This window comes from Acanthochromis polyacanthus, chromosome 10 (assembly GCF_021347895.1).
Source record: "Acanthochromis polyacanthus isolate Apoly-LR-REF ecotype Palm Island chromosome 10, KAUST_Apoly_ChrSc, whole genome shotgun sequence".
NCBI lineage: Eukaryota > Metazoa > Chordata > Actinopteri > Pomacentridae > Acanthochromis > Acanthochromis polyacanthus.
The window spans coordinates 13,672,213-13,686,689 of record NC_067122.1 but is presented as its reverse complement, the minus strand read 5'-3'; the positions used below and the strand labels follow the sequence as shown (position 1 = coordinate 13,686,689).

Below are 14,477 nucleotides of genomic sequence, written 5' to 3'. Positions count from 1 at the left end.
TGACAGCATTATCACTGCCTTTGACACTGTGCAAGATAAAGCAGTGGGGACACCGAGGTCCAAATATGTTGCTTTTATAGGTTGGAGCTGTCCCATTCATCACGAGCTAACACCTTGAGCTCTCTGTAATCCATGTCCATAAGTCAGTGTGGGGCAGGTATTTTCTGCCCTAACCACAAAGTAAACTGAAGATGTAATTTTAAACCTGGCAAAACAAAAGGTGAACAGTCGATAAGGAAATCGTTGAGTACGCAATTAAATGCATAAATATGCACCATAAATACCAGACAGAGACAAAGTATCTTTCAGAAATCAGTTTATATAACAAAGTGGTTATTATTTAGTATCATATCCCATTACATAGTCTATGGAAGGACAATGTGCATAACCATTTTGGTTTTTTTTCCCATGTTCCTAAGGATACAAATAAACTTAAAATGTTACAAATATAAATGTTTCTTAAGACATTAAAACATACTCAATGACAACAAGGAAGGTAGGCAGGGATATGGCAGCTTACACATTGTGGTCGGACAGGGTTTGTTTAGGAGCATTGCTTGTTGATTCAGCCGCAATTGGTCTCGCACAAATCAATAGTAAGCACTAACAAAGTCGGAAAGTACTGGATATGTGGCAGCTGGGAACTATTTACTAAAAGAAATACTTTGCAAATAGTTCACTCTGTTAGTGGCAATGTTGTATTTACGAATCTTAAACAAATCTTTGCTGCCTGAGCAGAATATCTTGCGAGGTAAAGTGCATTGCAGTGAGTGTAAGTAACGTTGCAAACTTTTCTTTTGCTTTGAGCGCTTGCCACCAGTCCCCACATAAATGGCACCTTCACAGCTGTTGACAAATCTTTCATACCCCTGCCTCCTCGTTCTTACAATTACCATGAGCACAAGTCATATCATCAGCTGAGGTTTGTTAGTTACAAGCGATACGATGATGGGCTATTTTCCACACTAATATGATGTACCAGTTCAGGTCCTTGGACCCGAGACTCTCTCACTACTTTCTATAAAAACACACACAATTCTGATTATCCTAAAAGATGAGATGGGAGGAAAAATACAACAATCACTTACAGGGATAATGAGGAATGCTGTCATTGTAGAAGTTTCTCTTGTAATTAATGTTTTCAGCTACAGCTTTCCAGCCATTCGGTCTTTTAAAACTGGAGGATTTACGATGCAGTTTTGCTATTTAGTTTTGTGTTGCATCATTCCAACAACATAATGCATTCACTGTTGCAGGGATGTGCATGATGTGGAACTCCTACAATGGTTAACATCGTAGCTCAATACAACGGAATCGTTACAAAAGTTTGTTTGTCCAAATCACTCCAAACAAATTGCATCTTACAAAAGATGGGTGAGCGTTTCACATACGAAATACCACGACTATCAGAATCACATCAAATCTCCTACTCAGAATGACAGTTCTTAATTGGATCAATGTTCATCAAACAACGGCTAGAATAAAATTTTTAAAACGTTTATATGCCTGTACAATCTTTCTCATAGTTTTAACTAAAAGATCTGAGAACACTTTTTCCAAAAAAAAAGAAAAAGAGAAAAAAAAGTTGGCACAATTGTTTAAATAATAATGAATACGTTTTTTTTTTTTTAAAAAAAAGTCAAATTATTCGAGAAACAGACAACCACAAACCACTGGTTGTTTTGGTAAGTACAATATCCAATCAGAAAGGAGAATACACCATTAGATACTGGTGTTGATGGAGGACTGGTAATAAAAAAAACAGATATTACTCTTTATCTTGTATTTATAATAACTGGACAGGTGTGGTGGTGTAGAGGACAAAGGGATGAGGGACGATTAGAAGGAGGAAATCGTTGCCTTTGACGGCACATCTCTATCACTGCTGTGTACAACAAGTCCTGAAAACTCCTGTCAGTGCAGAATCCCTTATGCAGAAAACTGGTTCTCTCTGCTTTCTCTGTATGGCTGCTCAAACCCTATATTCAGAGGAGAATTATTGTCTTCTTAAATATGCAGACTTCTCAGAGCACTGTGGGTGCACCTTGAGCCGAGATGATGTGTAAAATTGCATTTTTAGAAGCATGCAGGCTGGGAGAGGAGGCACCATGAAACAGACACATCATAAGCAGCACCGGCAGATTGTTTAAATGAAAAATCTCCATCTATCCAGTCCAGGAGTCGAGCGCACTGAATCCTATTTTGCCTGGGTTCCTGTTGTGACTACTGAGCTGGCATGGTGCACACACACATATACACTTGTTTGGGCAGAAACACACAGACACACAATGGCCAAAGCTGAGTTATAGTGTTAGTAAAGTAACTTACGTTATGGAAAAAGGGTCACTTATGCCATTAGTGCTGGGGAATTGAAGGGTGTTAAGAGACTCACTTGCTAAGACAAGCATCATCTTGTCTGCTGTGCGGCTCAGTTGATTATTCTGGTCGCGCCCAGTCTCAATGCGGACTCAGTGGTTGTATTTAGTAGCAACTGCTTATAGCTGAGGGAAGTGAGGGGACAGGGTGGCCCCAGGCATGAATATATGAATAAATAGTTCACGTGAAGCTGTGTGACACTGGGTCCATACAGAGAAACAAAGCTTACAGTAAAGTTTCAACTATCTCGTATACAAACACCCAGCATCAGGTGATTTTGCTGCAGTGTCGCACATTCCACCAGGAAACAGGGTTTTTTAATAGAGCGGTAAAGTTTGTGGTCTTAAAACCCTTTCTGAGTTATGAATTCCCCCAGCAGATTTTGAATGCAATTTTTTTTTTCTCCCCAAAGGATTTATTTAAATCAAATAACACGCGTGGAGCATGTATAGACCGAAAACATTTTGGATTCTGTTTTTAATTATATTACAAATAATTTAGAATTATATTAATTACACGTTTAAACAAAAAAGGTGTCCTTTTGTGGAGATTCTGGTTTTCCTACAACACTTATTATATTAATGTTTTAAATAGCCAACAGGAGAAAAATACATCAATTGAGAAAATGCTTTGGGAGTTCCGAGTGGAGCAAACTTATCAACACTGGTCTCTAGACAGATTAATAATTGCTGGACTGCTTTTCTTTTTCTTTTTTTTCTTTTTTTCTAGAGCCCTCATATTTAAAAAAGAAACACACAGATTGAAATAGATTATTAATGAAAATGCTGTAATACCTTCGTATCATCATGTGTCCCCCACTGAAAACCTGCACAACCACAGGAAAGGTCAAAGAGTTCATGTTAGTTCCTCCAGGCAGTTATATGCATTTAAAAATGTGTCAGTCTCTCATGTTAACAGCAAAAGCGACCTTGGGACAGAGATCAGCACCCGAAGGCATCGGTTAGATGCTACACAACTAAAAATAAAATGCATCTTGTCAAAATGGAGATTACAGTTTCAAGATCCATGAGTCACATGCTTTGAGATATTGGTTTAGACAGGGGCCAGCTCTCGTGGCTTTGTGGGATATGCGGTGAAGTGATTCATGGGGACTTGTTTTAAATTTACCACTGAAAATTGTCTTGATGTCAGTTGAAGGAGGGATTGACAGGGGAAAGAAGAAAAGACATTTGTAAAACAGCTCCTCCCTCTTCGGTTAAGAGTTCAGCGTTGGAGAAAACGTCAGCAGGTTGAAATCCTGCCAAGATGGGTGTTGAATCCCTGTCTTCTATTAAAGGACAGCTGCCCCAGTGTTTGCTGAATAAACGGTTCGCGGTATGTTCTCCAGGATAAGTGTACACTACTTTGCAGTCCCTGTTGGCAGAATGTCTATTTTTTAATTCACTGCGCTGTTCGATGCATGTTTCGTGTGAAAACTATGTAGTATGCTGATTAGAAAAGGATTAAAATAGAGGACTTGCAAGAATTCAAATGGATTTTCAGACAATGAGAGCCATTCATTTTAGAAAGCAGTAGCATTTTTAAATCAAACCATGTAGGGAGTGCACGGACATGAAAAGTAATGAGAAATTATTGAATAAATATGTAAGGCATCAGATGAATGGCATGATAATTAAGTGTCGGAGTCTTCAGTTCTGTGGAGCTTCTTCAGGCATTTTTGTTCCGTACTTGGTGCTGTGTGTGTGATTCCTTTGAGTGTGAGTGTGCCACAGTGAGGGGTGGTCCGTCCCTCCTTCAGATGTCTTCCACGTCTCCTCCTCGCAGGCCTCTTTGGCACTTATCTAGCGTCTTGTGATAGGCGCGGGTGATCATCGAGCTTGGTGATTTGCGTTGTGGCGCGAACGAGACCTTTCCAGGACTGCGCGGCGGTTGTCTGTAGAGAAAAAAGAAAGAAAGAATCAGAAACAGAGTGTGAGACTGAGAAAGAACAAGAAAGCGTTGTTGCATTGATCCATACTGGCGCAGGAGCTCAACTAAATGAAAGACTGTATAGAGGAACTAAAGGAGGCAAAGAAAAGAGACGGAGAGGGGAAACAACATGAAGCAAATCCGAGTTGATTGAGAGCGGAGCAGCAGGGGAGAATGGAGAAACAGAAGAAGCTGCTGGAGTGGAGGTGCTTGTGTCTGGTGTCATAGTAACTCCATTCAGTTCCTGATCCAGGCTTCCACTTAAGAGCCCCTCAACTATTCTCACATCGGATGCAGCATATGCACTGTAGAGTAAGTAAATGCACATATGCGGGGACACCTACAAACCACTTCGATAAACATGGAGGAATGAGGAATAACAAGGCTACAAATATAATATACACGTGGGACATCTCCATTTCCTGTTTGTAAAGTCTGTCTGTGTTCAGCTGTCTGTGGTCTGAATTTCCGGAAATGAACTGTAGATATTAGTTTGCCATTTTCGCTGCGTATTTCATGTGGCTTTTTCTAGCTGTTGCCATGTTGAACGCCTCCTACAGGAAACAACGACAACCTCTGAACTAGCATCTTGCATGCTGGAAACAGCTGATTTGGATCCTGCAATTAGGCAGGTCTGCTTGGTTCTTTCAGTGAATTAGCCGTTCAGCCTTACTGTCAGCCTTATTTGATTGTTTTGTCTTTATCTTTGTGTTAGTCTTGTGATGAGCTGGCGACCTGTCCAGTTTGTATCCAGACTGTCACCCAAAGGGGGCTGGGATAGGCTCCGCCCTTAGGACCCTCTACAGGATAAAGCAGGTATTGCTAATAGATGGATTGATGACTGTTTTCAAAAGTGTGTTAAGTAAACTTTTACTGCTAATACCGCTTCATATAAAAAGCTTTCAATAGGATACTTTTATTGTGAAGAAGGGTAAGCAGAATATAATTAGCACTGCAAAAAATACATATCTTTCTGCACAGTGTACTAGAAAAACACTTGCATTGAGCCAGCACAGCTAAACTGATGCGCATGAGTCTCTATTAATCAGCCTAATTAAAAAGTGAGGCAGCATCTTCAAATGAAGGAAAATAAAAAGACCAAATTAATCAATCTCGCAAGATTTACCAGACTATCAATTTGGGAATCTGAATAACAATAGTTTAATCATTATTATAACCAAAAACTTTGTAAAGGTTGAAGCATTTTAAAGTTCTGAAAAGTAGAGGATGACAGTATTAATGGCTGTAAGCAATTATTTTTGAAGATAGCCAACAATATATGCAGTATAATCAAAGTATATGTACTTAACTAAGAAATTAACTCATGTATATTAAAGTGTTCTGCCAGCACACATGGTAGGTCAGAAACAACAGTGTGAAGCAAGAGCTTAAAGTTCCTTCTTTATATATGTGTCTATATTTAAGGCCAATGAATTTTCCATGTAAGATAATGGTGCCAGTTTTAAAAAAATAAAAAATAAAGATGGCTGCTTTGCATACAAAACCCTACATCTGCAGGAAGCGTAACTAGCTTCAACTTAGCATATGGTAAAGCTAACTACCCAATAATCAGTAATTAAGTGCAAGCAATACATGAATTAAAGTAAAGCGGTCCTTTGCTTAGCAGCACACTGTGACACTATGTTAGATATGGCCAGTTACCAGTCCATGAAAAGAAAGAGGAGTTCCTTGTTGTTGTTCGCTTATGTGAAAGGTTGTGGTTCTGATGTCTTTGTTGTGCAGGTTACAGGAAACTGGTCACTCTTTGGTTCTGCTGCAGAGTTATCAGTTCAATACCATCATGCTTTGTTGCTCGTGCTACTAGCTAGCAGACGTTAGCAGCTTGCGCTAACTAAACTTGTTTCCACTTAGAGTTGAGTAACTTGCTAATGAGGAATCTTCCAGCAGGCTGTCACATCACTGCAGCTGTTTGAGCAGACTCCATGAGAGGTCTGAGAGCCGTCCACAGCAGAAGAGTCAGAGGCAAAACAATAACGGAACATGGAGCTTATTAACCTAATCTTGGAATGGTAGTCCAAATGATATGGGGCTGTAGTTACAGGGAGTGACAGGAGGAGCAGTGTGACTTTTTATTTTAAGTTAAATGCATTTATCAGTAGAATTCTGATGTTACCTACATATTATCCCTTTGGTCACATGATTTAACTTGATGTGTGATCCTGAGACGATGAATATACATTAATGGTCCATGGTTAAATGAGTCCATTTGTCAGTTTATTCAATTTGGTAATATCTGGGCTGTTAATTAACCAGCTGGTCATTTGTCGACCCTATCAGCTAAGCATGGTCATCAATTTACAAAAGACAAAATCAGTGACAGTGGCCCCAGCATAAGAGGTATAACCACAGTTTCTGAGCTATTCTTCAGGCTAGTGAGAACAGGAATGTTAATTATATAAATTTGTTAAGGTGAGATGCAGATTTGAAGTGATGAGAGCATCTATGGGGCATCAGAGAGTGTTTTGCAGTCATAATAATAACTAACTAGTTGGTCCAAACAGAATTTAGAATTTTGTCACGTAATCGTGGGATGTCTGGCTGCTACTGAGTTTAGAATTTTTAATCCAACTTTGCCTTTATAATGCAGAAAAGTAAGGCACTATCAGCACAGTGTCAGTGGACTTTGCTGTAAGCTGTGTCAGTGAGGAATGAACTCTGGAGCTCTTGTGCTTCAAGTTTTGTTTAACTTGTGGCTCAGTGCTGCAATGCTCCCGGTGACCTTTCTGAGCTGTTATCTCAAGCACTTTAAAGCTGGGACACTTGTACATGTTTTCTGGGGGCTAGACTAAGCTAGTGTTAGTACAGGCATGTGCATTATGTGCTACTGCTGTCTCTGGTTAAACTGTTTCCAGCTCTGGTCAACTTTAAGAAACAGTTTCCTCAATGTTATTGCCCAGGACACGATGGTGCTGTAACAACCCCTCTTCCCCATGTTGTGGGCTACCAGAACATTAGGTTAGGCTACTATATTGTCCAAGCCACACTATGAGGTGCCTGTCACCACAGACAATCGTGTTGCCACTTGATCTCACCCTCCATTTGAGACACGACGATGATTGACTCCTTCCCTGCTCCCAAGGACATGGGGTCAGTTGGGAACAATTCACAAGTGACCCTATGTCCTTTGGAATGAAGTTAATTCCTCAACTGACTTACCATCCCTGACACTGATACATAACACATTCTCATCGAGGATTCCTCTTTGCCCCTGGTTATCTGGAGCATTCCTGAGTCCTGAGCTAAGTCAAACTTGGAAGCACAAGAGCACCAAGAGTTTTCTTCTCATAGTTTACAACACAATATGCCCCTGTACTGACAGAACCTTAGTTTCCTTGCAGTCATATAGCCAGACTCAATTTGTTAGCAATGGCAGCAAACTCAATCATCCTGAACTCAGTAAAAGCCAGATATCCTGCTAAAATTAGACAAATATCTACATTCTAACTGGACTCAGACATTATTGTAAACCTTGCAAGTAAAGTGGACCAACTTCCTGGCTTTACTTGTTAGTATGTTCACAGTTGCAAAACTTTCCTTGGTGCTTCAGAAATGGCCTTATCGCTTTAGGTGCCATCCTTTCTGCTTATCACCCTAACAAATTTGTGTGCATGTAGATACTATAGGTAGGTAAAGTTCGTTTAAATTACAAATAAATTCATCTCTGGGCTTCCTTACAGTACCTACTGCTCCTCCTGAGGCCTCGTCCACGTGCATCCATAGCCTATTGGCCTTTCATTCACATGCAAATGCAGGTTTAGATGAGGTCACTGGAAACTGACCTTTTGAAAAACTCAGGGTGAATATTCACAGAAACAGTGTTTCATTGTTGAAGAAAAAAGAAAAAAATGAGTTTTGGCTTGTGAGAGTCGGAACGTGTACAGTTATTTCATTAGCTTTGCAACTAACAAAGAGGACATGGACAAAGGAGTGCTGACGCTAACCTTGCTAATGGGACTATTTCTAATTTTATTTTTACATGTTTATATATGAACGTAAAATGAATCTTCCACTATAATGACAGAAGCGTTAGAATCAGTCAACATATATGACTTCTTGCTTCCTCAATGCACAACTGTTGCCATCCTGAACTTTTCCGAGCTTCTGATTAGCCAGCGTAACTTTAGGATTGTATCACCACCTGTTGGTTTAAGCGCACTTGACATCACTTCAATTTTGTTTTTCCATTTTCTTGTGGACAGATATTTTTTTTTGAAAACAACTGAAGAAAAAAAAACAAGTTTTAAAAATGACTGTGTACATTAAGCCTGACACTAAGGCCGACAGCGCCCTCCATAATTATTGGCACCCCTGGTTAAGATGTGTTACAAGCCTTAAACTGAATTCAATTTTTATTACAGAAGCATACTCTCACACTGAAAATTGTAAAAAAAAAAAGAGAAAGTATTATTGGAGAAGATTAGGCGCTGTTTTGTTTTGAAAAAGGGGGTTGTACAAAGTATTAACATCAGGGTTGCTAATAATTTGGCACACATGATTTGATGTAAAAGAATTATTTCTATATTCTTAATTCTTATTTCTGATGTGTGATTCTTTCCCCACTGAATAAATGCACTTGAATTAAAGGTTGTACATGCCAGCCCTGTTCTGACTACGTCTGTTTTGCACAAAAATCGCCTTTTGTAAACAAAGTAGATGACAGTGTTTACTGACGTCACAAGCCAAAAATTCATTTTACCATATCTATGCTGTAAACAGAGTTTCAATTGCCTAAAACTGTACATGCATGTGGACAAAAATACCAAATGCACAGAAAAAGCTATGCTTTAGAAATTATCCTTGTGCGTATGGACAAGGCCTAACCTACCTCCCGCAGATAAACCCTAATATAGAACACAGAAGGGACAAGGTTTCATGCTCCGCTGTGTCTCCCTCCCCTTTCTTGTGTCTCTGCCATTTATTCCCCTTCTCTGTTTTGTCTCTTGTGTGTCTCCGGTTCATCATCTCTACATGCTGGTATGGCTGGGCGTGGCAGCTCCCTGCACAACTGATTCTTATCTACAAATTGAGCCTCTGCAGTACTTATACCCCAGTTTTTCACTTCACTCTTGGTCAGTTATTCAGTCTACTCCCACAGTAGCAATGCTACAGCCATTTTTCTTCATTTACTTTTGCTACTTTTCTCCTCGTTTTATACTGAAACTCGAACCGTCGTCTCCATCTGCCTCGGTTCCACTGTTACCTCTGGTAACCAGTCTGCCTGCCCCGCCTTGCTTACCACCAGGCTACCTCAGTCCTGTGCAAAGCCAGCCGTGCCACTCTACAGCCAGCCACATCTTTCTCTAGCCAGACATCTTATTGAGTTTCTCTCTACCCAACAACGAGCAAGCCTCTCCTCTTGCCACGACTCTCCCTCGACTGTCACTCACCACAGGAAAACTACAAGTCTTACTCACCTTCACCTTGCCTTCAGTTATAAATAAAACAACTCTCTAAACTTGTGTCCAGCTCTGCTTCTGGGTCCTATCAAATTCCATTACTTATAAAGGACTGCAAGCCATGTTTCTGTGGTACAGCCATTCCACTTCACAAGGATTAAAATTACATCAAAAGTAGCTGCTAGATGCTCAGCTAATAGTGGCAGAGACTCTTTCACTGCAACGTTTGTGGACAGAAAGCAGGACGAGTTGCACTTTGGGTTTTTTTCTGTTGCCAGTGCTACGACAGAGTCATACAAACACTCCTTCCTGTGCTATCCAACCATGGCTGCCCAGAAATGCCCATGGCATATGCCGGGCAGCCAGGTGGCAGGTGGGGCTGGACAGAACCAGGAAGCATAGCCATGGAGATGACTGCAGGCACACCCACACAGGACTCCCTGGTATTTCCAAGCGTGCTGCCGCCAATGTGCCCATTATTCAGTGCCAGCTGTAGGGTGCCAGGCGTCCTGGGCTGGGCGTTGTTTAATGGCACTCACTTCATCCATCATGTCAGGTAATGAGCAGAGAGTGACTGTGATGGCCAGGAACACATACACAAACGTGCACACAGAAGACTCGCACATACTCCTACATCCACAACAGAGAACAGAAAGGGCTCCTTCTTCAGATTGGATACAAAGCATCATACAGATGGTGCACAGGAGGAGAGAGGGAGAAAGAGGGAGGGAAGGAACAGAAGGACCAAAAGGAAGACAGATCGAGATGTTTAAGAAAAACAGATAAAGGTTCTGTGTCCTCTTTCTTTTGGTTTAACCTGCATTCATATACAGTAGGCGAGCGTTAAAGCTAACATGTTCTGGCAGCGCATCCAAACACATCATCACTACTTATCCATGCACTCATTTTCCTGTCCACAGGTTGTGCTTCACTCTGTAAGCATGACTTACACAACCTTCCTCCTATCAAAACAAGCATCCACAGCGCACAAAAAGAAAGAAAAAACTGGGACAGTTTAAAAGAAAAAAAAGAAAAAAAAAGTAGATCATCAACAATCTATCCCTGCCAATCATTGCAAGCCCAGTTGCTGTAACCTCATTTCTGGGCAAACAGTTGCCTTTAACCCTCAGTCTATCAGAGGAGCATGAAAAACAGCTGGGAGAATACAGACCCTTTGTCTCCAATGTGCGGTCATCGAGGGCTACATCTATTACTGTAAATAGGATGGGGAAAAAGATGGTAGAAAGGATCAAAGAAGACGACACAAAGAAGGTCACATATGAATTAGGAGGGGAGTAAAATCAGAAATGACAAACTGCAACAATCAACAGATTTATCAAAATTACTACTTGGGGTTTGAATAAGGGTTGCACAAAAAAAACTATTTTTCAGAGTACAACAGCAAATAGGTTCTTTGTGTGACATCATATACGATCAAACTAGCTTTGCTTTAATGCAGTTTGTGTTTTTTAAATGAAAGGAAGAGTCTCCGTGTGCTATAACAAGTTGTTTGTTTACAGTAATTGTTGACACGCAGGACCCGGACGTATACAGCAGTTAAACAAAAGGGATTTTTTTGCCATCAGCTCTCCTCCCCAAAACAATGTGCTCACAGTTAACCTTGGTATCGATTCAAAGTACAGGTGTATTGATACTAATATGAGAACTGTGCACTTAACAGGAGAAAACTGCTGGTGGCTTTGTTATTTGAAGAGACCGTCATTTTGTGCGCTGTGTAAAGCAAAAACAATGGAGACCATTAGTGTGACCACTTGTTGAAACCCTACAGGAACGCTGCCATATAGTAGGCAGCTTTTTGTGGAACAACAAATGAAAAGTGCCCTTTTGGGTGTATTTGTGTCTTGCCTAACTGCCTGAATATATTGGAAAGCTTTCGTCAAAGACTTTGCAAAAAAAAAATAAGGGAGAAAAACTTCCAGCAAAATGCATCTCCCATCAGAGGATCCTTGAATGGAGAGCTATTGGCTTCTCATAAAGACTTTTCTGTTCCTATCTTCAGGTGCATAAAAGCCCATCTTTTCACACCCCACATCAATCTATCACAACAATTGAACAAACAGCAGCCATTTCTACTGGGAGAGAAACATTACTACTAGCCTCTACTGAATTGAAAGCTGAAAGCACGCACACACACATACAGGTGGAGAAGGAAACAAAGTGAGACTGGGGAAAAGGAGGAGGAATCCACACAAAAGACAAACTCTACGGCATTTTTTTTTTTTTTGGGGTGCACTGATTGCAACTCTTTCTACTCGCATTGGTTTTGATGGCTTCTTTACCTGCTTCTCCCAGAGGCGACATCTTTCCGAGTTACAGTAGCAGCGACACAGAGGAGCACAAGAACAGGAGAAGAAATTGACAAAAGAAGAGCAGGTATTCCATGTTACAGCAGGGAGATGTTGGCATACCAGAACTTAATTAAATGCTGGCTGGCACCATTTCTCAAAATGTTACTAAATGCACTGAGGATTTCGGTGAGGGTGGGCAGATGGAGGGGGAAGTCACTGACACACACACACGCACACACACAAATGCACACTATGTCTTTCTGTCTCACACACACACAGAGGGAAATACATTGTTCCTTAAGTGTTAAAGCGGTTCACAGAGAAATGGCTCAGTGGATTGTTTTGAGGAAATCACACACACACACACACACACACACACACACACACACACACACACACACACACACACACACACACACACACACACACACACACACACACACACACACACACACACACACACACTTCTCCTCTGTTTTCCAACACACAGAGGCAAATCCTAGCGTGTATATCATGATGATCCCTGCCACCAGGGAGAGGCTGGGAATAAGACAAGGGTAATAGGAGGAGGAGAGGACGCCAAGATTACTAAACAGCTAAAGCAGAGGCCTTAAGCCGGCGCAGTCAACTCCAACCTTCTCTTGACTGTTTGGAGGGCCTCCACTGAGATGTCACTTTACGTTATGATAAATGCTTGGAGATTCCTCAAAAGAGATTAAATGTCATAATGACTTTTGAGTTACTGTCATGTTTGGCTAATTGCACAGAATTACATCATGATAGGGTTCTATGATCTGCGAAAAGAAGGGGACGCTGCCAGTCATTTATCACAACGCTTTCAGCATGGGATACTTTGAGGAATTACCTCTCAGTGGCCAGTGTAAGCAGGAAGACTTTTCGGAGGGATTACGCTATGTTAGGAAAATACAGTCTGGGTAGCATTAGAGTCGGGGGCCGACGTCTAAACATGACACTCGCATTCATCAAGACCACAATAACAAGTTCACATAATCACCAGTCTTGTGTGTGAAGAGCTTCAGAAGGCAAACAGGATGCATCATAGCTGCAGCTATTGTGGAATATCTTTGTAAATCTTGCGCTGACTGTCTTTTGTGTTAAATAAGTGAGCAGCGACATGATGTGTCTGACATGTCACTGCCTTTGTCTAATTCCTTCTGTCTCCGTCGCGCCGCACTCCATATTTTGATGAGTTAAAACATAATAAAGGTGATTAAATCTCTGCTCGCTGCACATCAACATGTTGTGTTTTGCTTCTCTGTTGAAGGGGAAAGCGTCTGCAGCACCAGCAACAGGAACAGCCGCAACCTTCTATCACCCCTTTTCATCTCCTCCACCTCCCTCCTCCCTCCTCTCTCCCTGCCTCCCGCCCTCCCTCCCTCCACCAGCCTCCAAGCTACAGAGTAATGGAACTTCCTACACAGAAACAAGATACGGCGTATAAATGGGATGCAGAGGGAGAGAAGCTATTTCTTCCTACTGAAAGTTATGGGCCTGGTATCGCAAAACTACAGTCGTGGAAAACACAGCCCCTCGTTCACTGGTAGGAGTAATCACTCCAAACAAGGAGCAGGGGAGAAAAACACAGTGCAGCCGAGGAATACATGAGAGCAGCGGTGGAGAGGTGGAAAGGAAAAAAAAAGATGGGGGTGGTGGGTCAAAGAAGTGAGTGTCAGCGAGCCTTTTCTATCTGATGTTGCGAGTTACTCATTGATTTATATGAAGTCGCTGAAATGTATACAAACCAAAGTGAAGTAGAAGATTAAAGGATTAAAAGTTCAACATGCTCGCTCTGCTACCGCCACTCGAATGTTGATTTCATTGTTTGTTTGTTTTTTAAAAATAATAAAAAAAAAGAAGAATATCTAGGTTTTCCAAAAACTTGATTTGGAGCAATTTTCACTCAGATTTTCTCAAACTTTTTTTTTTCCTCCACTGCTGCAAAAGGACACTGCTCACCATAGTTTGCAGTAAGCAGAGGTCATTTTGCTTCTGGTAACAAAAACGGAAGAGAATTTTTCTGATTTCGTGGTAGAGTTTCTCGAAGTAAGCAAAAATGAACAAAAAATAAATAAGCAGAGAAGCACAGAATTGTTGAACTCTTTTGGTTGCATTGCAAATTGTATTTTCAGAATCCATTTCTTGGCATCAATGTTGCAGACAGTATTTGAATCTAATTTTCACCTTTTTAATGTACACCCAACTAACACCTACAGAAATGTCTTACTGACATCACCATAATTATCAGTGTTTCTCAGTTCCACTCAAACTGTGGAAAACAATTACATTAGTGCATGAATGCACCGTTTTACTTTGTCTAACAAAAAGGAAACTCCCACGGCCGATGTGTTAAGGTTGCCATATTTGTTACCTTTCTTTTCTTTTAATCATACATTTTTATCTAATTTACTTCATTGATATATATTCA

The 14,477-nt window shown here is 40.9% G+C and overlaps 1 protein-coding gene and 1 long non-coding RNA gene across 7 annotated transcripts in view; one reads left to right on the top strand and one right to left on the bottom strand.

The window, feature by feature from the left end:
* Window positions 1–299: 299 nt before the first annotated feature.
* diaph2 (diaphanous-related formin 2) overlaps window positions 300–14,477 on the bottom strand; it is a 388,183-nt gene continuing 374,005 nt past the window's right edge. For all 6 annotated transcript variants that reach the window (XM_051954583.1, XM_051954588.1, XM_051954587.1 and 3 more), the window contains one exon: window positions 300–4,270. In XM_051954583.1, the coding sequence (XP_051810543.1) occupies window positions 4,206–4,270 (65 nt within the window). In that variant the 3' untranslated portion in view covers window positions 300–4,205. The remainder of the gene's footprint in view (window positions 4,271–14,477) is intronic.
* Window positions 4,224–12,373, top strand: LOC110965178 (uncharacterized). Its single transcript, XR_007944671.1, has 3 exons — window positions 4,224–4,617; window positions 5,021–5,121; window positions 10,059–12,373. It is a non-coding gene; the product is annotated as an uncharacterized LOC110965178 (long non-coding RNA).